Source organism: Mytilus trossulus, chromosome 7, assembly GCF_036588685.1.
Source record: "Mytilus trossulus isolate FHL-02 chromosome 7, PNRI_Mtr1.1.1.hap1, whole genome shotgun sequence".
NCBI classification, from domain to species: Eukaryota; Metazoa; Mollusca; class Bivalvia; order Mytilida; family Mytilidae; genus Mytilus; species Mytilus trossulus.
In genome coordinates, this window is record NC_086379.1 from 78653090 (window position 1) to 78679146 (window position 26057).

General features: G+C 33.7%; 1 protein-coding gene across 1 annotated transcript in view; it reads right to left on the bottom strand.

The window, feature by feature from the left end:
* Positions 1–3930: 3930 nt before the first annotated feature.
* Positions 3931–26057, bottom strand: part of LOC134726695 (meiosis inhibitor protein 1-like) — a 44064-nt gene continuing 21937 nt past the window's right edge. Inside the window, exons 12-26 of the mRNA XM_063591111.1 lie at positions 22208–22335; positions 20887–20992; positions 20313–20424; positions 18284–18329; positions 12530–12654; positions 12080–12196; positions 10342–10413; positions 9742–9844; positions 9121–9216; positions 8550–8642; positions 7541–7680; positions 6995–7222; positions 6055–6136; positions 4832–4941; positions 3931–4098 (exon numbers count right to left, since the gene is read on the bottom strand). Of these exons, the coding sequence (XP_063447181.1) occupies positions 3955–4098; positions 4832–4941; positions 6055–6136; positions 6995–7222; positions 7541–7680; positions 8550–8642; positions 9121–9216; positions 9742–9844; positions 10342–10413; positions 12080–12196; positions 12530–12654; positions 18284–18329; positions 20313–20424; positions 20887–20992; positions 22208–22335 (1702 nt within the window). The 3' untranslated portion in view covers positions 3931–3954. The remainder of the gene's footprint in view (positions 4099–4831; positions 4942–6054; positions 6137–6994; positions 7223–7540; positions 7681–8549; positions 8643–9120; positions 9217–9741; positions 9845–10341; positions 10414–12079; positions 12197–12529; positions 12655–18283; positions 18330–20312; positions 20425–20886; positions 20993–22207; positions 22336–26057) is intronic.

Below are 26057 nucleotides of genomic sequence, written 5' to 3' on the forward strand. Positions count from 1 at the left end.
TGTTGCCTAGCCTTATCCCAGAAAAATAAATAATGTGTTGTCTGATCCTGCCTGCTGACAATCATTGTTGCCTAGCCTTATCCCAGAAAAGTTAATAATGTGTTGTCTGATCCTGCCTGCTGACAATCATTGTTGCCTAGCCTTATCCCAGAAAAATTAATAATGTGTTTTCTGATCCTGCCTGCTAACAATCATTGTTGCCTAGCCTTATCCCAGTAAAATTAATAATGTGTTGTCTAATCCTGCCTGCTAACAATCATTGTTGCCTAGCCTTATCCCAGTAAAATTAATGTGTTGTCTGATCCTGCCTGCTAACAATCATTGTTGCCTAGCCTTATCCCAGTAAAATTAATGTGTTGTCTGATCCTGCCTGCTAACAATCATTGTTGCCTAGACTTATCCCAGTAAAATTAATGTGTTGTCTGATCCTGCCTGCTGACAATCATTGTTGCCTAGCCTTATCCCAGTAAAATTAATAATGTGTTGTCTAATCCTGCCTGCTAACAATCATTGTTGCCTAGCCTTATCCCAGTAAAATTAATGTGTTGTCTGATCCTGCCTGCTAACAATCATTGTTGCCTAGCCTTATCCCAGTAAAATTAATAATGTGTTGTCTGATCCTGCCTGCTAACAATCATTGTTGCCTAGCCTTATCCCAGAAAAATTAATGTGTTGTCTGATCCTGCCTGCTAACAATCATTGTTGCCTAGCCTTATCCCAGAAAAATTAATAATGTGTTGTCTGATCCTGCCTGCTAACAATCATTGTTGCCTAGCCTTATCCCAGAAGAATTAATAATGTGTTGTCTGATCCTGCCTGCTAACAATCATTGTTGCCTAGCCTTATCCCAGAAGAATTAATAATGTGTTGTCTGATCCTGCCTGCTGACAATCATTGTTGCCTAGCCTTATCCCAATAAAATCGAACTCTGGACATAGGTTGGCTTGGGTACAAGATTAGTACTTTTAATTACGTGATATTACTTTCTTTTTTTATTATGCTGTAGTGGAGGGGGCATTATGTTTTACTCTTGTCTGTTCGTCCTAAAATTGGTTTCCTTTGCAGACTTAAGTTTGCCTCAACCAAATGTTATGAAACTTTTATACCATGCTTTTACCACAACACATAGATCAATTTTGAATTAAGTTGGCCTCACTTTAACTGTCTAGCGTTATGCCCTTTAAAGATGGAATAGTTGCTGATTGTTTCCGTTCTATAACTTCAGTTTGCCTTAACCAAATGTTATGAAACTTATACAAAATGCTTTAACCACAAAACATTTATACACAATGCTTTTACCACAAAAAAGTTTGAATTTTGACCGCATCATTTTTACTGTTCTAGAGTTAATGTTTTATATATGACCGCAAAAATCGAAAAATTTTTGGTCGTATATTGGTATGACATGGCATCGTCTGAAGACATTTGGTTTTCACACTATATCCTTAGTATAAGTAAATAATAATCTATGAAATTTAAACACAAGGTTTATGACCACAAAAGGAAGGTTATGATAGATTTTGGGAGTTTTGGTCCCAACAGTTTAGGAATTAGGGGCCAAAAGGGTCAAATATTAAACCTATGTTGTGTCAACTATTTAATCACAATCCAAATTCAGAGCTGTATCAAGCTTAAATGTTGTCTCCATACTTGCTCAGGGTTTGCCCTGTGGAGCATCTGGTTTTGTCTTGTTTGCCTCAACCATATGTTATAAAAAATGTACCACAAAACTTAGATCAAGTAGCATCACTTAACTTATAGTTCTTGTACGATGAAGAGAGCTTTTATAGGCTGTGCCTGTTGCTCAATCCTTTTCATATCTTAAAGAATAAAATATGTTTTTAACTTATAGTTCTCGAGTTTTGTCCTTTTATAACTTTCCATGTAAGCAGGGGCATCATCTGTGTCCCATGGACACATTCCCATTTATTTTGTTAGAACTTGGCAAGAATTAAGAATATTTAAAAATTTATGCTTAATCAGGACATAATATGTAGTCCTTGGAAAACCTTTTAAAGTAAAAAGCATAAAAAATAGTTACAGCCCAAATTGGAACCCAAGACCCACAACTACGCTTTAACATTTTCTTAATCAACACTACAGTAGAATTGCATTTAGCCATTACATAACCTGATAAAAGGCAATGTTCAAATGCACATTTCTAATACCCACCAAAAGTTTTAAGTAACAAGTCACTGTTGAAATTTACAGGTGATCTTACAAAATTATAGAGACAATTTTACACCAACTGAAATATTTGAGCCAGTAGAATAACAAAACATTAACCTTTTGAGAAATGCTAGCTTGGGAGAAAAAAAAACATAACTGACCTTTTTAGATGTTTGCAAAATAAATAAATTGTATAGATATTGGAAAGGGGGAATGAATCCGAGACTACAACCTGACCAAAACAGCTAAATGTCACCAAATGGTCTTTTACATGACTAGAAAATCCCACACCTGGCAGTGGCGGATCCAGAAAAAAATTTGGGGGTGGTGACCAATGAATATTGAATGGTATGAAAAAGGTTAAAAAATACCTTCGACATTATGGAAGATCAGGAATTTGGACAACACCATGCGATGCACATATTCCTAGATAAAGGAATTTAAAGACATGTAAAACTGATTTTTATTTAAGACTCTATACAATATCTTGCAATCTAAAATAGCACAACATAACAATTGTCATCCGAATAAGGCAAGCTGTAAAAAAGGTTTAGCTAAAATGTTCCGAATCAGTAAAAATAGTTTTACGTAAAATTGTTCAAAATTTACTAATTCAACAAACTTAAGAGTCGTTTATCAGGTCATTCAACATCATGCTTCGCGGGGTGTCCTTGCAAAGTTCTCTATAATTTGTTTTATATTTAGTTTCAAACTGTAGTGCACATGCATCAACGCAAGTCAGTTTAAACGCGATTGTTCCATAGTTGTTCTCATGTAGGTTTTTAGAAGTAATAACTCACTGTTGGATGGCTCACATTCGCAACTCGTCACCCCCATGGTAGCTATGATTTTTAAGATAACAGAAATAATTGGAAAGTCGGTTTTGCAACATTCTTTCAGAGAACCGGCTACAGTTTCTGGTTTTGAAAGCATTGACTCGCAAGTCTTTTGCCACAAGACTACAAAAGGCATTGTAGATGGACTCGGCAAATCAGTATGGTAAAAGTCTACAAAATGTTTAATTTCATCAAATGTTGTGCTTTGTACAATTGCCGGTACCAACTTCGGTGCTTGAAATGCTGTTGATGTTGGGGGAAAAGGGGGGGAAGGGGGGGGGGGACTCAAAGAGATAGATAAACAAATTTAATTTAATTCATTCATAATGATTGGTTTTTTTTCAAAATGTACATAAATGAAATTTAAAACCGAGACTCCGTTAGTTGGAGAATGCAATTACAAATGGAAATTTCACTTAAAAATACAAAAATAATTTGTATTTACCTTTCAAAATAAGAAGTCAACTTCTTCATATTGACAATTTAATTACATGTATACAGGTGAAACGTATTGATCCGTATTCTATCATTGTGACACCTCCAGCTATCCAGGTAATCCATAACCAATTAGTGCGATAAAAGGATTAATCTTATCTTAAGTGTTTATTTGTTAAATAGCTAGTTATTGAAAAAATAGACATTTAAAAAAAAATTGAGGTTCGTCATGGGGGTGGTCCGGTGCGCCGTGGGACCACCCCCTGGATCCGCCACTGCCTGGCATCACCTGGTCCTGAACAATAATGTATACTATCTCAGCAAAGTGGAGGACACCACATTAAACTCAGAAACATACAAATGAAGCAAACAAAACCAAAAATAACCAAAAATAACACACAAGACTAACAAAGGCTCCTGAATATGGAGAGGCACAAGAAATAATGGTTTAATTTAAATACTCTCAATGTGCCATATAAAGAAAAATAACTTGGTGAACATGTAACTTGTTTATTTACAATATTTTGTTTCTGATTCTGCTGAGTGTGGCATTATTTGTTATATCTTCTATGTCAATACATTTGATGAAATCTACTAAATGTTGATGGAGATTTGAGTTCTTCTTAAAAATTGTTTCATTTTGATCCAACTCCAACACCTGAAAAGTAAAAAAGTTTTTAAAGACTGCTCTTACAATATATACACAAATAATGACAGCATTGACCTCTTCCAATTTATGCTTACTGCATTTGCTTTTTTGAAGTATTAGGATTAAGTTTTTAAATTCTTGTTTGTCATCTTTCTGAATTTACAACTTGTTTGTCTAAAGTTCTTTCTATCAACAAATCAAGGCAAATAAAAAAAAAGGTCCACATTGTACAAGTTATGGTCAATATGGTACCCATAGGACATTGATTTGCATACAAGCTATTATCTATAGATTTAGTTACACTAGAAGGATGAAAGAATAAATCAATATTGACACATTTGAATATTTCTGCTCTGTCTTTGACTACTGTGGATTCATTATTATTTGTTGGATACCAATTTTCGTGTGTTTCGTGGGTCAAGGTAAACCACAGATTCAAATGTTCAACGAATATCATACTTTTAATAGGCTTTGTATACAGAGTTTAAAAAAAAAACACGAAATCAAATATCCACGAATAAACAAGTTTTCAGTAATCCACGAAAATAAATCAATCCACAGTATAATAAATGTCAAATGCTAGTTAACTTCAACAGTTCTTTATTGATTCTAGCAAAACTGTACTCTTGAAATTTTATTTAAATCTTTTTTTCACAATTTTTGGAGGGAAGATTATACACAACTGTGCACTGTAAACAGGTAAATACAGTAATGTTGAAAGTTATTTCTGTTACTTACGTACCACATCAATCAGCTGTAATGTGGTTTGTAGAGAGCTAAGGTCACTGGCTGTAATAGTGATCAGAACCTCCAATAGTAGGCTGTTCCACGAACATTTTAACAGATCTGTAACTAAGAAAACACCATTAAACTTTAATCTTATATATAAGACTATTAAGACTATCATGCATGCATTTACAATTGCTATTGAGCAATAAATTACTAAAATGCAATATCAAATTATTGTGATTTCTGGAACATGCTTCATACTAATAATGATATCAAAATCTTTCAAGTGGCATTTTAATTTGACTATTTTTTAAAGAGTGCCACAGAGATCCATGTGAATACATCTCCTAGTACCAGATTGTTTGACAGAAACTTTCATTGTTGGTTAGATTGTAAGTCATCATGTGCAGTTGACCAACTATAAATCTTCATTTTGATTTGAATTTTTTCCTGGTTAGGCAAAATGAGGTCTTTTGAACCATTGCCAGTTTTAATACTCAGAAGGATTGTTTTCATAATGTTTGATGGAATCAGGGGCATCTATTTATACATGACCATTATTACTTTTTCTGTGAAATCCACTGGCCAAACATCAATTCATTGAATGGTAATTTTGATTCAATAACTAAGTTTAAGAAAAAGAGTTATTGCTTAAAACTTATTCACATATAAATATAATTACACTGAAGATCTGCCCTAAACAAGATGCAGCTGAACACTATCAAAAAGACATCAAATTAATCCAACAGATCTAAATAAAACCAAACAAGAATGTGTCCAAAATACACGGATGCCCCTCTCGCACTATCATTTTGCATGTTCAATGGACCGTGAAATTTGGTAAAAAATCTTAATTCGACATTTAAATTAAAAAGATCATACCATAGGGGACATGTGTACTGAGTTTCAATTTGTTTAGTTTTCAACTTCATCAAAAACAACCTTGACCAAAAACTTTAACCTAAAACTCCCACATTCAATTTCTATGTTCAGTAGACCGTGAAATTGGGGTCAAAAGCCTAATTTGGCTTTAAAATTAGAAAGATCATATCATAAGCAACACGTGTACTAAGTTTCAAGTTGATTGGACTTCAGCTTCATCAAAAACTACCTTAACCAAAAACTTTAACCTGAAGCGGGACGAACGAACGGACGAACGAACAGACGAACGGAGGCACAGACCAGAAAACATAATGCCCCTCTACTATCGTAGGTGGGGCATAAAATAATATTTACCTAATTTAGATGAATGCTTTTTAAGGTATCTAAACATATCCTCTATACACTGTACAGCAGTAGATTTCACATCATTTACATCCTGTGGTAAATTGAAAAACAACATTATTTAATCAGGAAATATAATAAAACAGCATATGGAGGAGTCATGCCATGTTTGTCGTCCTATAAACACCAAGAATTATTTTGAATTATCTGATATAGATCTCTTTCAATAACAACCTTGTTAATTTTTTTTTAAAACATCTGTCATTGTTTCATTTGCCTTTATAGATTATCTCCCTTGTCACATAAAATCTTTATAGATTATCTCCCTTGTCACATAACATCTTTATAATGATCTCCCTTGTCACATAACATCTTTATAGATTATCTCCATTGTCACATAACATCTTTATAATGATCTCCCTTGTCACATAACATCTTTATAGATTATCTCCCTTGTCACATAACATCTTTATAATGATCTCCCTTGCAAGAATAGTGAAGCATAAGTACTTTTGTTATTATTACTTCCTTGAAATCACTGCTATAAACATTTCTAGTTTTGGACCTTGGCCTAAGCTCGGGTCGTCAGAAGAAATAGTTTGGGAAGGACTTATAATGCTGATTCTGACTGATCATTGCCGGAATATTATCTCCCTTGTCACAATAATTTCTCTTCTTCATAATACATGATCCCTATAACCATGATTACTCAACTCATAAATTGATACAAAAGTATTTGAGATAAAAGAGGAAAGGCCCTTCTGGTTAAGTAAAATTGCCTAGTATTTGGTATCATCTCCCTTCACAAACTAAGAATCAGAAATAAAATAAACAAAATAAATATAAAGTTTGTTACTTGTTAAAAAGTGTCTCTTTCCTTCAATCAACTTTTTTTTAAATTGGTAAATTCAATTTCCTATTTCTAATGTTCCAATGTTTAACACATATTTACCTGAAGGACAAGCTGTTGTAGGTAAATGAAGAGTACTTTAAAGTCCTTGGTGGTGAAAGGACATGCCATATGTGGTGGATATCTGCCTGTATTTTTCAGGGACACTATTGGACAGGTGAAATCTACCTGAAACAGTGCTGACAACACCTGTAAATAAGGTGTGACAGTATTTATGTTCTGGACGTATTCTCCTACAGGATTAATGGTCAGTTCTACAGTCATTACAACCTGAAATAAAGGACAAAGTCATAAACTCAATAATGGAATCTGTAACGTCAATAATATTTGTTAAGAATTAGAAGGGACAGTGATAAAATTATGAGTCAACCAAATTTCAACTCAAAGGGAGAAAAATAAGAAATCCCACAAGGGGAGACAATTTTACTTTGCACACCTATTTATAATTCTTCAGCTATATTTATCTGATTTTGAGAAAAGAGTCGACTGCTTATTTAGTTAGACCAAATGTGGTTAGTGTCTTCTTAACTAAAATATACTAAAGTCTGCTTTTTTTCTAAAGTAAATATTACACTTGTGAAAACTTACCTTTTCATTTAGTCCTTTTGTATTCAATATAATAAGTGATAAAATGTTCCAGCTTGCATTCTGAAGTTGAACAACAGCACAAGTTAGTAAGCTGTTAACCAATGTAATAAACTTATAACTGTTTACCATCAAGTTGACAACTGAAAAAAAGTGTCTATGTTTATAACTTCTATTTGACTGTAACACATTCTTTTCCATTCAAAGCAGTAATAGAATATATAAAGAAAGTAGATTTACTTCTTGCAAAAAAAATACTTTCATCAATGCCTCTACATTGTATATGTGTCATGTTAGACTTGTTCCCCTTCACCAGCAAAATGGATTAGCTGCAGAACATTTCTAACATTTTCAATAAAATTTATCTTCTGACTTTTACAGTGATTAGGCTTCCTCTCTTTTCTTATTCTAAACATGGCTTAAATACAGAAAAACTGCTATTTGTTCTCATATAAATTTTTAGGTCTAGATAAATTAGAAAACATTTTGGTGTATACTTTTATGAAATTTGCAAGAATGGACAAAGAATCTGTAAATTTCAAGAGGCTTAGCACACTAGATCTGACTAGTATGTAACAAGAGTGTGTCATCACCAGTAAAAGTACTTTTCCTGACTTCTCTCCAAGTCCCTTTGTTTCAAAAAGTGATAAACTAATACTAGGTGTAAACTTAAAAGCTATTTTATACTATAATGAATGAATAAATAATTTATTAAAGTGCAACCTGAATTGCCATTATATAATACATATGATATGAACATCGTTATTTTCAGCCAGCCTTATAGGCTTACTAAGCACTGTCATTTTAAAACATTATTATACATGTAGAGCTACATTTAATTTGATATAAAATATTAAGTTTTACTGTTTTTACGTCGTGTAGTTTTGTTAAAGTAAAAATATTTATATAGCATCTTGTCTTATCCTGAAACAGTCTATGATACAGTAAAGTTTGCCACCATTTTTGGGTTTACATCTTATCTTATCTGCCTTGATATTGATTTGTATCTCACCTCTAACAGGATGATAAGACATAGCACCACTCAACAACTGTAGACAAGATAAAATGGTAGGTTCTTCTTTGTCATCATCCAGCCAGGATGTTACTGTTAGTAAAAAAAAATATTACAGTGTTTGGTTTTTAATAAAAAAAAATACAAAAATTTGAACCTTGTATACACAAAAATGGATTGTCAAGCTCTTCTTCTTTAATAACTTCAAAAGTTTATGCAAATAGTAAATGCCACCACCAAATATTATGGGTAAGACAAACATGTCATGACGCCACCATATATGTCAACCAAGCAGCATAAAGTAATAACTCATTAAAGACAATCTTCAAAGGGTCATTCTTAAAAATTTTGAAAAGATTTGTGTTGATTGAACCCTAAATTGATAAATAAGGTGATGATCTGCATTCAACTTGCCCAACACCTTTAAGGTTTATAACAGACAATAGACGATATTTATTGCACAAACACATGTACATTAAAAGGTTATGGTATACAGTATTGAGACAATAAACTGATAATATTTAAATCAAATTAATGGCATTGGTCATTTCTGGGTATGACATATACTTACTATGATACAATATCTTGAGAAAACTACTAGAAATATCCTCTGTGTTCCTACTGTTACACATCATCAGAATCTGTATGTAAACTTCTATATTCATATCTATATAAAACACAAAATTTGTAAACGGTGAATGTGATACTATGGACTTTGTACGACGTGTTGGCTACAAATATTCTGCCAGAACTGACTTATGAACTCATATCAAGATATTTTTGAACATACATTTTCATACATTTTAATGATGTATTTTACTTACATGTTGTGATGACCTTTAACTTAATACATATTTATATTTTATTATAGCTTGGCTTTCGCTCAATAGATATTCCTAAATTATTTGCGGAAAAGTAATAATTTATTTTTTCCGGAATAGTTACTTTTTTTCCGGAAAAGTAAGATATTTATTTGCGGAAATGTAAACTTTTTTTTCAGGAAACGTCATCTTTTTTTCGCGGAAAAGTAATGCCAATTTGCGGAAACGTAAAACGCCGGTTTTAAAATGTCTGAGTTTTGAGCTTTCCTGAAGAAGGTCAATCCAGAAAGCCCTTTAGACTTCATAATTTATACGGTGTTGTTTTAATTCATTTTTTTTTGTGGTCCAAATTTTCATTCCTTTTGTCTTACCTTCTGGTTTCTGCTCTGGATTTAAGAAAATCTCTACAATTTTGTCCTCAGTTATTGCAGATAGAGTTAATAGGAAAACTCCCTTCTCATCAGAGTCTGTCATCTACAAAGAAAGATCAGTTACTTTTATTAAAAACAAATGTGTCTCATCAGTCTTTCATCTGTAAATGGAAGACGATTAAATTTATCAGAATTTCCCTCTTTTCAGAATCTGATGTCTACAAATACAAGATAGTTACTGTCGATTCATTATAATTCCATCAATATTCATTTTTATGGATTATGTTGGTAAAGATGGACCAGGAATCATGGTATTAAACATAAATATTTAGAAATAAACAAGTTGATCTTTGAGCTATTACTCATAAATGATATGCTCTAATTATTTGGTAAACAACATACCTATAGCAAAGGGGGTTTGGGCAACCAATAAGCACTGTTAAGGTCAACATTTTGTTTCAATTGTGACTGTTAAAGTTGAGTTTGTGAGCCCAGAATTTGATTTTTGGTGGTGAGAAGTTGTTAAGTGGTGTATCTAAAAACACAGAAAGACATTTTTGCATTATAATGCAATTCTATTCTGTGAATATATATATTTACCTGTAAAACATAATTTTCAAACAATTCTATCACTAACTTAGCAGTTCTTCCATTCATTCTTGATATACAAGCCTGCAAAATATGTTCAAAGAAATTTCAATATTCAATTTGATATCGACTCAAATGCTACATTCATATTATACATCAATATCAATATCTTCAGAGAAATGAGATGGTGTTTAATACTTTAACTTTAACTTTCATGAATAAAAGGAGGTGTGAATTAAGCACTGGTGAGGCAGCAACCAGACAACACAAGCACAATGTGAATTTTAGGGGCTAATATGGCCATGACATCATCATTAATCAGATCATTTTGTTAACTTTGAATAATTGCATCAATAAATGTTCTTCAGTGACTTTATCCTACCATCCTACCTTTTGGGTTAGTAAAACATTTTTAAGAGACTATAAAAAGCCAAAATATTTCTTCACATAATAGGGACACTTATAACCTTCAAATATAGTATTTAGTTACAACTTTTTCATTCTGCCAGTTTTTTCCTTTACCGGTAAATAAAGGTTTGATCATATTATTTCTGCTTTAACATTGTATTGGAAACAACTTTGTACAAAAAAATAGCTTCCATTTAGTCTAAAACAAGAATGTGTCCCCAGTAGTGCCCCAGTACACCGATTCCCCATTCCGCACTATAATTTTTTATGTTCAGTGCACCGTGAAAATGGGGAAAAATCTCTAATTTGGCATTAAGGTTAGAAAATTCATATAATAGGGAACATGTGTACTAAGTTTCAAGTTGATTGAATTTCAACTTCATCAAAAACAACCTCGACCAAAAACTTTAACCTGAAGCAGGACAGACCGATGGACAAATGGACGGCTGAGCGGACAACAAACAAATGAACGAACAAAAACAGACCAACGCATAGACCAGAAAACACAATGCCCATAAAAGGTGAATAATATAAACTCACCTTGGTCTATGTGAATATTAAACAAAGGACTCTGATGGATTCATGACAAAATTGTGTTTTGGAGATGGTGATGTGTTTGTACATCTTACTTTACTGAACGTTCTTGCTGCTTACAATAATCTCTAACTATAATTAACTTGGCCCAGTAGTTTCAGAGAAGAAGATTTTTGTAAAAGATTACTAAGATTTACGAAAAAATTTTTAACAATTGACTATGAAGGGCAATTACTCCTAAAGGGGTCAACTGACCATTTCGGTCATGTTGACTTATTTGAAGATCTTACTTTGTCGACATTTATTGCTTTTTACAGTTTATCTCCATTTATAATAATATTCAAGATAATAACAAAAAAACAGCAAAATTTCCTTAAAATTACCAATTCAGGGGCAGCAACACAACAACGGGTTGTCCAATTCATCTGAAAATTTCAGGGCAGATAGATCTTGACCTGATGAACAATATTACCCCATGTCAGATTTGCTCTAAATGCTTTGGTTTTTGAGTTATAAAACTGCATTTTACCCCTATGTTCTATTTTTAGCCATGGCGGCCATCTTGGTTGGTTTACCTGGTCATCAGACACAGTTTTTAAACTAGATACCCCAATGATGATTGTGGCCGAGTTTGGTTAAATTTGGCCCAGTAGTTTCAGAGAAGAAGATTTTTGTAAAAGTTAACGACGCCGGACGCCAGACGCAAAGTGATGGGAAAAACTCACTTGGCCCTTCGGGCCAGGTGAGCTAAAAATATTTATTTTACTTAATTGCAATTAAACAAATTGTCTGTATATGTGGAACCTACCAGAAGGATAGATATGAAGACCTCATCTGTAAACATGTGATACAGTATAGTTATATCAGTATCTACATCGTGCTGGTTACCTTCTTTTAAGGAAATAACATCTAACCAGTGTGATAGCTGAAATGAGAAATTTATGTCTACATCTAATCCATACAAGTGTTGAGGTTCATGTAGACCCTTTGGCTAATATGGTTGAGTTTTCACCTCAAAATTTACACATTTTACTGTGTACTTTTTTCGTCCCTGCAGAAGATGTAATGGTAACTAATTTTCTGTAATTAAAAAACTATTACAAGGTTTTTATCATTGCGAATATTGTGACTGAGTGAGTAAATCTTCAGATAAACTTGTTTTTGGGAGAAATAACTTAATGGTAAATTTTTTATGCACAATCCTCCATTATGAAAAGCATGTCTCCTTTATATTGAATTTGTGATATAAATAACTTACCACATTCTGACCACAGATCTTTGTTATCCTAGAATCTTTAAATGACCAGTTCAATACAGCAGGGTGATGTGTATACCAAACTGATGATGGACAGCTGTCTATCAACTTAACAACAGTCTGTAATCCTGAAATATATCAAACAAATTCAACTCTCAGCTAAAAATATCCCCACTTGAAGTATTCAGTCAACATCATGTTTATTTTGAGTCTATACCTTCACGTTTACATTTAAAAACATAAAAATAATTAAAATTGGGATGTAGACAACCAAGTGTATATAGTATACCGATTATAAACCCTTGTTTTATATTTTTCATATCGTTAACAACCTGATTTTGATTAAATCATGACAACCAAGTATTATATTGTTTACAGAATGTTTTGAAGAGTACATACACCAAAAACCCACAGCCCCGTAGAATATCCTTATAAAACTAGATGAGACTCTAGTTATTCCAAACAATGTGGTGCAGTAATACCAGCACAGGAGAACGGACTTTCCAGTTCTATGTTGTAGCGAATGCTGGCTTCCAGCTTTCTCTGTTATTACTGCACCACCTTACACTAGTGAGTGAAGTTATGTATACCAGTTAATTTTGACTAAGAAATATTTTCAAGTTGGTTATTCCAAGTCTTTAATAATACCACTCTTTCAAAAAATAGATAAAATCATTTTATTAAAACTATCCTTTTAACTTTTTCTATTTACATTTAGATGAATTCAGTAAATTTATAATCCACAATGGTAAATATTATTTAGATTCAATAAATTTTAAAAATAAAATAGCATTAAAGGGAAGCAACTCTAGTAGAACAAAATTGCTTTCTATCATTATAATTCTGAAGTTTAAAAGGTCATGTATTCAAATAAAGACCCTAACACCTCAGTTATTGTGTGGTAAATCATCAGTATAATGTACATTTCCAAGAAAAAGAATTATGCACTCAAGATGTTTAGTAATAAAATGTCAAACAATTGACTGAAAAGAGTGCAATATTAATGATTTAATACAGAAATGATCCAAAAGGGATTCAAAAGGAATCAAAAGACCCAAAAGACTGTTTCCTCTTTAAAAGTAAACAGATAATTCAAACCATTATAATTTAAATTGGTGACCAAAAATAGTATGACTTGACTTATTAGATCATCATTTGTGTTTGCTTCATTCTTACTCATCCATGCTCATCACAAAAAGGCTATATTTTGGCAATCTGGTTTCTTTTTTTTTGTACACAAATGTATTTTGATTAATATTTAAAGTTTCATTTATGTTTTTTCTCAAGGATTTCAATTTTACGCTTAAAATATGTCAGTGGCAGATCCAGAACTTTTCCTAAGGCATGTAAGGTGGGGCCCGCTCCGGTCATGCTTCAATGATTCCCTATATAATCAACCAAATTTTTCCCATAAAAAGGGTGGCTGGCCCCCCTGGATCTGCCTATATGTGTTCATATGCTAATAATCAGAGGCAGATTTAGGGGGCAGGGGCCCGTGCCCCCCTTTTTGAGAAAAAAATTTGGTTGCTTATATAGGGAATTAGTGAAGTGTGACGAGATCGGGCCCCTTCTAAGGCAGCCAGTGGGCCCCACTTTGAAAATTTCTGGATCCGCCACTGATAATTCAATATACAAATCAGCAGCCTCTTTTCGCCCTGAATGTTAAGTGTTAATTGATGGTCAGCACTTACAGCACTGTTATTTCCTAAACAGTGAATTAGGGATAATCCGTTGAATTGCTCCAGTAGGGAACCTCATTACACTAAGGTCACAAGGTCAAGTTTTTTAAAAAGACTGTCTCAGGTTACTCACTTGTAAGCAAATAAAACATTTGAATAAAACGATTTTTAACATTTTTAAAGGTTACACGTCCTTACAAAGGTTATATTAAATCACAAGGATCGCATGCAAACCCCACTCCCCATGCCAAGTATCATACAAAGATATTGAGATTATCCATACTTTTTTTAACAAGCAGAAATTACTCTGGCCACTTTAATCATACATATATATTTTCATTCTCATTTCATAACCACAATAGTTAAAGTCATATGAAACTTCAAATTAAAAAATAAATATGCTTATGTTTTTATAACTAAATGGCTAGCTTCTCTGACTATATGCGGTATGGGTTTTGCTCATTGTTGAAGGCAGTATGGTGACCTATAATTGTTAATGTTTGTGTCATTTTGGTCTTTTGTGGATAGTTGTCTCATTGGCAATCATACCACATCTTCTTTTTTATAGTTTTTATAAAACTTACTACTATGTACATATACTTCTCTCTAAAGAAAATTCTATAATTTGTCCAAAATTAGAAGAAGTTTACTCATTTTTAATTATTTGCTTCCAGTAAACATTTGCTGATATGTTCACCTTATACAGTGAACTCAGCGTGCCCTTTCTCGTAAAAATCTGGTAATTGCAATATGTATGTATCTGTCATTGAAATAAACTATTATCATGTTATACACATGCTCAATATTTATAGATTATCGTTGATTATCTCAGCGAGATTGATTTTCTCGCTTGAGCTGGAACAGCGAAAGTGAGAAAAGCAATCGAGTTGAGATGACCAATGATAATCTGTTTATCGCTATTTTACCTATGACGGCGTTGACAATTTCAATGTCAATTTCGTTAGCAACGCCACGTGGCCTACTTAGTTTCTAGCGATAATTTTTCCATCTCAAGCGAGAAGCATGAGATGAAAATTATCACAAAAGAAGATCAAAGGGAAAATGCACAAAATAGCGATAATCATGCTTCTTTGTTGAATGTTTACTAAGGTGACAAATCTGTAAGCTACAGCTTCAAAACATGACAATTGATTAGCTGCCATATTTTCACATCATAACAGGCCGAGATTTTTTTTGACAATTACACCATATGGTTGCGTAAATAATAATGAAATCGTCACAGAAGACAAATTTTGATATTTTGATCTACACAAGCATCGGTTCAAGAATTGGATAAACATAACATTAACTTTGAAACTAGAGGACTCTAGTATTTCCAAACAATGTGGAGCAATAATACTAGCCATGAGTTGGATGTCAACCAGTTTGTCCGGTAAATCTGTGCACCAATATTATTTCCCCACCTCTCACATGTGAGAATTACTAATTATGGCGATTCTTTTGACTATATTACTTTTACAAGATGATTATACTAATTATTGAATACAATTAAAACATTCAAAATAAAGACCAAACTCTGTTATTAAAATCATATTTCAAATTTTATTGGTTTATTCTTAGATAATCTCAGCCACTTTATAGTTAATAATGGTAAAAGTTATTTTATATCTAATTTACTATCAGAAACAAAATTGGCATACATCTAAGGGGAAGCAATTCAAGTAAAACTAAATTACTATTTTGTGTGTTAAAAAGAGCATGTCTTCATACTCTTTCTAGGCCATTTCACAGCGTTTCAGTGCGACTTTAGATTTGCCTGATGACAGTTCAACAAAGAAAGATAAAAATTGTAATGCTTTATATTCATGATAAGTTTTTTCTCAATCCCTCTTGAAAATTAGTTGGTTTACAGTACATTGGGGGGTATTGATCCTGCTTATTGTTTTGTCAGATTCCCTTATCCCGCTTACTCTTTGTACGTAAGCTTTTCTCATATTTTTGTCATTTCCCGGACCCTGCTAGACCTCATTTTGCCTTTTTCACGACACAATAATTTGACTTTCAGGTGTCACGCTTAAAAAAATCGGCAATCCCGCGTCACGCCTAGAACCCAATGAGACCCACTACATTAGGATAAAAAAAAAATTTGGCACAAATGTATTTTATCAAAAAATTATCATTTGTGTTTCTAATCAAGAAATTCAATCTTATTATACTACCTATCACACCATAATAAAAACAAGAAAAATGTTAACAGAATCAGCAATCATTATCTTTTAATAGAAACTGGTTGATATACAAGGCCCAAGGCCCCCCCCCCCCCTTTTGTGGGAAAAAATTGGTTGATTATATAGGGAATCACTGAAGCATGACTGGAGATAATAATAAATAATCTTTCAACTAATTAACTATTTGAAGATGATTATACTAAGTATTGAATAAAACTATAACTTTCAAAATAAAGAACAAACTATGTTATTTAAATCATTTTTTCAATTTTCATGGATTTATTCTTAGATAATCTCAGCCACTTTATAGTCAATAATGGTAAAACATATTTTATATCTAATTTACTATCAAAAATAAAATTAGCATACATCTTAGGGGAAGCAATTCAAGAAAAATTCAATCATTATTATGTGTGTTAAAAAGATCATGTCTTCATAAATTTTTACAGCCATTTTCATTGAGTGTGAAGCTAAAGGTAATATCTTTGGTTATCTTGCTTGCTAGGTGAACTGTGAAGTCATTATAAGGTAAGGTATTCTACCCTCCTTTTGAAGTAGCCTAGTCCTACAGACAGTTAGATTGATTATCTGTCTGACTAGTCTACTCTTAAAGGAGGGTAGTTTACCTAACCTAATAATAACTTCATTGTTCAGCTAGCAAGCAAGCTAACTGAAGATAATACCTTTAGCTACACACTCAATGAAATCAGCTGTAATACTGTTAACCAACTTAATTTTGCAGATATTTTGTTTCATGTTTACCCCTTTCTAGCCCATTCCGAGGCTATTTAATTTTCTTGATTTTCAAATTTGCCTGATGTAGTTCAATGAGGAAAGATCTAAATTTTACATATTATTCTGACTATTTATAATCACAATATTTTTCTACTCAATGAAGGCGCAAAAATAAATTGCCTGCTTAAATTAGTTGGTTTACAGTATATATAATAGTTTACATAAATTTCATAAAGTGCATCATTTGGAATCATTTTTGTAATAATCAAAATAATTAAATAACAAGAAGATGCAAAAGTCAATCATGCCATGCTAAGTATACCCCTAAAAAAACATGTGAACAAAATAAAAATTTCAAGGTTGATAACCAGGAGGTGACTTACACAGAACAATTCTATATTATAAAGCCACCATCATCAAATATGAAATCATGCTTTATTTTCATGTAAATTAGTAAGACAGACGAACAAAAGGATGGACAGACAGACAAATGGATGGACAAGGTCATTTTCAGGTACACTATTGCCTCCTTATGAGGGGAATACAGTTACAATAAATATCCAAAATTATTATCTTAAGACATACTGAGTAAAACAGAACAGAGCAGAAACAAGAATGTGTCCAAAGTACATAGATGCCCCACTTGCATTATCATTTTCCATGTTCAATGGACTTTGAAATTGTGTAAAAAGATCAACCAAAAGAGAACATGTGTACTAAGTTTCAAGTTGATTAGACTGCAGCTTCATCAAAAACTACCTTGACCAAAAACTTTAACCTGAAACTCACACTTTTAATTTCTATGTTCAGTGGACCATGAAAATAGGGTCAAAAGTTTAATTTTGTTTAAAAATAAAAAAGATCATATCATAAGGAACATGTGTACTAAGTTTCAACTGCCAGCTTAGTTGATTGAACTTCAGCTTCATCAAAATCTACCTTGACCAAAAACTTTAACCTGAAGTGGGAAGAACAGAAGGACAGATGAACAGACGGATGAACAGACAGACGGAAGGACGCACAGACCAGAAAACATAATGCCCCTCTACTATTGTAGGTTGGGCATAAAAATGCATTTATTCACCAGTTATATTCCACACAAATGTGACACATCAATCAAATTGTACAAAACAAAGTACAGACAGATATATTACCTTTAGTAGGAAGACCAACAACATTTTCTGTCATACAGGTTAACATCTGAAATAATAATAAAAAAGTTGGTCCATTAAGATACCACATAAAACTCATCAATTTTAATTTGTTACCTCACTCACGTGTATGGCTTCATCAATAGGGTTTTAATAGAAAAAAGTGAAAAACAAACACATCAGGAACTATTGTTCAGTGGTTGCATGTAGTTTGTTGATGTGTTTCAAAAGAGTTACCGTTTCTCTTTTTTTATATAGATTAATGACCATTGGTTTTCCTGTTTGAATTGTTTTATAGTATTTACACTTGTCATTTTGGGCCTTTGAAGCTTTCAGTTCAGTGTGATCCAAGTTCTGTGTTGAAGGCCTACTTTGAGTTTGACCTGTAACGGTTTCCTTTTACTCATTGTGACAGATGGAGAGTTGTCTCTTTGGCACTCATACCACATCTTATTATATATTTAATCTCATGATTCTACTGAATTTTCTATAGACCTCATTCCATCCTAAAGAAAACTATGATGAGGTTTTTAGAGGAGCTTTTATACAAAATAAGTATTTATTCTTAGCAACTTAGATTAAAATACAAAATTCTAGTTTGGTATACAATAAGTACCTCTACACCTACTTTGTTTTTCATTAAAATGTATTGTAAAGAGTCTTCTTATGCTAACTCTCTTAATGGTCAGAAAAAAAGCAGCTTTAGATGAGAAGATATTTCAAAAGCAGCCACTCAGAAATCTTTTGGTGACCATATTTTTTATTCCGTCTTGATTAAATGAGGAATATTTGTAGACAAGAGTGCACACGCTGAATTGTCTCGCCTTCCTTTACTAATCATTGATATTATTTTGATAGTCCTAAATATAAAGCTTTATTACAACTACAACAAAACTAAAGTAATTATTGACCAATGAACTATGAAAATGAGCTCAAGGTCAGATTAACCATGCCAGGCAGGCATGTACAGCTAAAAATTCTTCCATACAACAAATATAGTTTACCTATTGCTTATATAGTTTAAGAAAAACAGACCAAAACACATAAATTTAGCACTGAGTAATGAACCATGAAAATGAGATCACGGTCAAATCAAACCTGTGCGTCGACAAATAGATCATAAAATATTTCCATAAACCAAATATAGTTGACCTTTTGCATATAGTATTAGAAAAAAGACCAAAACTCAAGAACTTAACTTTGACCACTGAACCATGAAAATGAGGTCAAGGTCAGATGACATCTGCCAGCTAGACATGTTCACCTTACAATCATTCTATACATCAAATATAGTAGACCTATTGCATACAGTATAAGAAAAACAGACAAAAACACAAAAACTTAACTATAACCACTGTGAACCATGTAAATGAGGTCAAGGTCAGATGACACCTGCCAGTTGGACATGTTCACTTTATAGTCCTTCCATACACCGAATATAAAAGACCTATTGCCTATAGTATCTTAGATATGGACTTGACCGCCAAAACTTAACCTGATCCATGAAATGAGGTTGAGGTCAAGTGAAAACTGTCTGACGGGCATGAGGACCTTGCAAGGTACGCACATACCAAATATAGTTATCCTATTACTTATGATAAGAGAGAATTAAAAATTAAAAAAAACTTAACTTTTTTTTCAAGAAGTCACTGAACCATGAAAATGAGGTCAAGGACATTGGACATGTGAATGGAAACTTCGTAACATGAGGCATCCATATGCATAGTATGAAGCATCCAGGTCTTCCACCAGTAAAATATAAAGCAATTAAGAAGTTAACTAGCTAACGTTGCCGCCACCTCTGCTGCTGCAGCCACTATCCCTATGTCAAGCTTTCTGCAACTAAAGTGGCAGGCTCAACAAAATTTATCATACACCACTCAAAGCTGAGCCAATATTGGAAAAGTAGTTTTGAAGAAGAAGATGAATGATTCATAATGTGAAAAGTAAACAAATGATAAGGATTGCAGCCCATAATTTTCTATGTCTGATATCTTACATCTTTTAAAACAGAATGACAATTCATACTTACAGCCCACAGAAATACAAACTGTTTCTTTACGAAGGGAGATAACTCTGCTGCATTGTCATAGTCCTTAGAAAATGTGTCAAGGACAAACATCAATTCATCACAGGGTAGGACTCTTAAAAGGGAAATATTAGAACCGAAAATAAGTTAGTGTTAAACATATAAAACAGTATTTTAATCATCTAAGAAAGAACTATTTGTTACTAGATTGATTAAAAAATTAAATTTCATTACAAATGACACATTCTTTTAGCAGTGTTTACTGAATAAAATGAGTATCTTTCTAGTTAATGTTCACACTGTTTTTCTATGTAATTTCTTTTTTTTTTTCATGTTCAAGGCTTACTGAAAACTGTATTAAAGCAACTTGTTTAACCTTTAATCATCCATTTTTTGTGGTTAAAAGTTCTTTAAGATAGAATTTAGCTTCAATATTAATTCAATACTCAACAACTACTGATAACTGATTATTTTACAGGAAATTGTTGCAGTAAAACTCAAAAATAAAACTTTTGAGCTAAATAATTGAGAAAAATATTACACATAGATTATTGAGTACAATGAGGTAAATACTCACAAGTCATCATTTTTGTAGCAGTGATAGAGTAGAAAACTGTAGAGGAATACAGTATCTTTACTCATACAGGAATGAGTTAGGTAGTTGGCCACTTCATCAAGTCTCACTGTAATTAAATAACAGCATGTTACTCTAAGAATTAAAAGTCTTATCTGGATTTATTTTGTCCAAACAGCAAAAAATAGGCTTTAATATTAGAACCACAATTTTTTTAATATGGAACATATTTTTAAAATTTGTTTTTCATTGGATCAGTAGATCGTGGACCCCTTTTTGGCTTCATATTGGACTCTTTATCAGGACTAAGTTTACAATCTTGTTAAGTACAGGGAATATCAAACTATAGTTCATCATCTGTTCTTCTGTCAACCTCTCAGGGGATGTTCTCTTATCTTCATAAAAGGCTTAGACTGTAAACATGGAACCCTTTAGTTAAATAAAAAGGCTGTTTGCCTTAAAGGGTTGTCACACTTAATTTCAAAAAGAATCACCTTAAATTAGCTGATGAATAGATTTTAAAATTATCCACATAGTTTGAAAAGGTTACAAGAAACTTAGTCAAGGGGAGACAATTTATGTGATTTTTTTTAGTTTAACCCTTTTCTCCATAATGACTCCTTTTGACGCCACCCCCTTTACTCCATAACATACCCGTAGCCAGGGGGGGTTCGGGGGGTTCGTCCGAACCCCCCCTTGAAAACAAATAAGCACTGTTAAAGTCGATGTTATGTTCGAATTGTGACTGTTAAAGTCGAGTTTGTGAGTCAAACGAACCCCCCTTTGGAAATTCCTGGCTACGGGCCTGCATAATGACGCCTTTTGACGCCTGTGTAGTACTTCAGTTGAAACGCTGTGACCTCAAAATGTCTGCATCAGACTTAGCAAAATTTGTATCCAATATGAAAAGGATATTCATGAGAATATCTTGACTGGAATTTCATTGATGAAATATTTGTTTTTCCCATGCATTGATACTTTAAACCTGATGATTTTTTTTTTTTATGAAAAAATCCTATGCGAATCAAGTGTGTAAAAAAAAAAAATGTCCATGGAGGAAAGGGTTAACTGGTGAAAATTAAAATCAATTGAATATCATCAAAGATAATAAGAAATTATTATTTTGTTTCTATTTACTGTTTTTTTTATATATATCTAAGCTATAAGCATCAAACATTGTCTACTAAAAAGTCATTGCATATCACCATAAAAGAATTTGTGAATGACATCTGTTATTGGTCCCTCTTTGAATTGTTAACTGACATTTCACTATTTAATCATTATACTAAATTGATTACTGTAAACAAATTTATAAATTGATTACCAAATATGTTATCTATGCTAATTTCTAATTCTCCAGGACAGGGATCATCTTTATTTTCCTCTTGGTACAACAGCAGACACCATGTTACTAGACAGGGGTCTACATGCTGTAGGTTTGTATGTGAATCCCTGAAATATAGACAACAGACACCATGTTACTAGACAGGGATCTACATGCTGTAGGTTTGTATGTGAATCCCTGAAATATAGACAACAGACACCATGTTACTAGACAGGGATCTACATGCTGTAGATTTGTATGTGAATCTCTGAAATACAGACAACAGACACCATGTTACAAGACAGGGATCTACATGCTGTAGATTTGTATGTGAATCTCTGAAATACAGACAACAGACACCATGTTACTAGACAGGGGTCTACATGCTGTAGGTTTGTATGTGAATCTCTGAAATACAGACAACAGACACCATGTTACTAGACAGGGATCTACATGCTGTAGATTTGTATGTGAATCTCTGAAATACAGACAACAGACACCATGTTACTAGACAGGGATCTACATGCTGTAGGTTTGTATGTGAATCCCTGAAATACAGACAACAGACACCATGTTAATAGACAGGGATCTACATGCTGTAGGTTTGTATGTGAATCCCTGAAATACAGACAACAGACACCATGTTACTAGACAGGGGTCTACATGCTGTAGGTTTGTATGTGAATCTCTGAAATACAGACAACAGACACCATGTTACTAGACAGGGGTCTACATGTTGTAGGTTTGTATGTGAATCCCTGAAATACAGACAACAGACACCATGTTACTAGACAGGGGTCTACATGCTGTAGGTTTGTATGTGAATCCCTGAAATACAGACAACAGACACCATGTTACAAGACAGGGGTCTACATGCTGTAGGTTTGTATGAGAATCTCTGAAATACAGACAACAGACACCATGTTACTAGACAGGGATCTACATGCTGTAGGTTTGTATGTGAATCTCTGAAATACAGACAACAGACACCATGTTACTAGACAGGGGTCTACATGCTGTAGGTTTGTATGTGAATCCCTGAAATACAGACAACAGACACCATGTTACTAGACAGGGGTCTACATGCTGTAGGTTTGTATGTGAATCTCTGAAATACAGACAACAGACACCATGTTACTAGACAGGGGTCTACATGCTGTAGGTTTGTATGTGAATCCCTGAAATACAGACAACAGACACCATGTTACTAGACAGGGGTCTACATGCTGTAGGTTTGTATGTGAATCTCTGAAATACAGACAACAGACACCAAGTTATTAGACAGGGGTCTACATGCTGTAGGTTTGTATGTGAATCCCTGAAATATAGACAACAGACACCATGTTTATAGACAGGGATCTACATGCTGTAGATTTGTATGTGAATCCCTGAATTACAGACAACAGACACCATGTTAATAGACAGGGATCTACATGCTGTAGATTTGTATGTGAATCTCTGAAATACAGACAACAGACACCATGTTACTAGACAGGGGTCTACATGCTGTAGGTTTGTATGAGAATCCCTGAAATACAGACAACAGACACCATGTTACTAGACAGGGGTCTTCATGATGTAGGTTTGTATGTGAATCTCTGAAATACAGACAACAGACACCATGTTACTAGACAGGGGTCTACATGCTGTAGATTTGTATGTGAATCTCTGAAATACAGACAACAGACACCATGTTACTAGACAGGGATCTACATGCTGTATATTTGTATGAGAATCTCTGAAATACAGACAACAGACACCATGTTACTAGACAGGGTTCTACATTCTGTAGGTTTGTATGTGAATCTCTGAAATACAGACAACAGACACCATGTTACTAGACAGGGATCTACATGCTGTAGGTTTGTATGTGAATCTCTGAAATACAGACAACAGACACCATGTTACTAGACAGGGATCTACATGCTGTAGATTTGTATGTGAATCTCTGAAATATAGACAACAGATACCATGTTACTAGACAGGGGTCTACATGCTGTAGGTTTGTATGTGAATCCCTGAAATACAGACAACAGACACCATGTTACTAGACAGGGATCTACATGCTGTAGATTTGTATGTGAATCCCTGAAATACAGACAACAGACACCATGTTACTAGACAGGGATCTACATGCTGTAGGTTTGTATGTGAATCCCTGAAATACAGACAACAGACACCATGTAATTAGACAGGGGTCTACATGCTGTAGGTTTGTATGTGAATCCCTGAAATACAGACAACAGACACCATGTTACTAGACAGGGGTCTACATGCTGTAGATTTGTATGTGAATCTCTGAAATACAGACAACAGACACCATGTTAATAGACAGGGGTCTACATGCTGTAGATTTGTATGTGAATCTCTGAAATACAGACAACAGACACCATGTTAATAGACAGGGGTCTACATGCTGTAGGTTTGTATGAGAATCCTTGAAATACAGACAACAGACACCATGTTACTAGACAGGGATCTACATGCTGTAGGTTTGTATGAGAATCCCTGAAATACAGACAACAGACACCATGTTACTAGACAGGGATCTACATGCTGTAGGTTTGTATGTGAATCCCTGAAATATAGACAACAGACACCATGTTTATAGACAGGGATCTACATGCTGTAGATTTGTATGTGAATCCCTGAATTACAGACAACAGACACCATGTTAATAGACAGGGATCTACATGCTGTAGATTTGTATGTGAATCTCTGAAATACAGACAACAGACACCATGTTACTAGACAGGGGTCTACATGCTGTAGGTTTGTATGAGAATCCCTGAAATACAGACAACAGACACCATGTTACTAGACAGGGGTCTACATGCTGTAGGTTTGTATGTGAATCTCTGAAATACAGACAACAGACACCATGTTACTAGACAGGGGTCTACATGCTGTAGATTTGTATGTGAATCTCTGAAATACAGACAACAGACACCATGTTACTAGACAGGGATCTACATGCTGTAGATTTGTATGAGAATCTCTGAAATACAGACAACAGACACCATGTTACTAGACAGGGTTCTACATTCTGTAGGTTTGTATGTGAATCTCTGAAATACAGACAACAGACACCATGTTACTAGACAGGGATCTACATGCTGTAGGTTTGTATGTGAATCTCTGAAATACAGACAACAGACACAATGTTACTAGACAGGGATCTACATGCTGTAGATTTGTATGTGAATCTCTGAAATATAGACAACAGATACCATGTTACTAGACAGGGGTCTACATGCTGTAGGTTTGTATGTGAATCCCTGAAATACAGACAACAGACACCATGTTACTAGACAGGGATCTACATGCTGTAGATTTGTATGTGAATCCCTGAAATACAGACAACAGACACCATGTTACTAGACAGGGATCTACATGCTGTAGGTTTGTATGTGAATCCCTGAAATACAGACAACAGACACCATGTTATTAGACAGGGGTCTACATGCTGTAGGTTTGTATGTGAATCCCTGAAATACAGACAACAGACACCATGTTACTAGACAGGGATCTACATGCTGTAGATTTGTATGTGAATCCCTGAAATACAGACAACAGACACCATGTTACTAGACAGGGATCTACATGCTGTAGGTTTGTATGTGAATCCCTGAAATACAGACAACAGACACCATGTTATTAGACAGGGGTCTACATGCTGTAGGTTTGTATGTGAATCCCTGAAATACAGACAACAGACACCATGTTACTAGACAGGGGTCTACATGCTGTAGATTTGTATGTGAATCTCTGAAATACAGACAACAGACACCATGTTACTAGACAGGGATCTACATGCTGTAGGTTTGTATGTGAATCCCTGAAATACAGA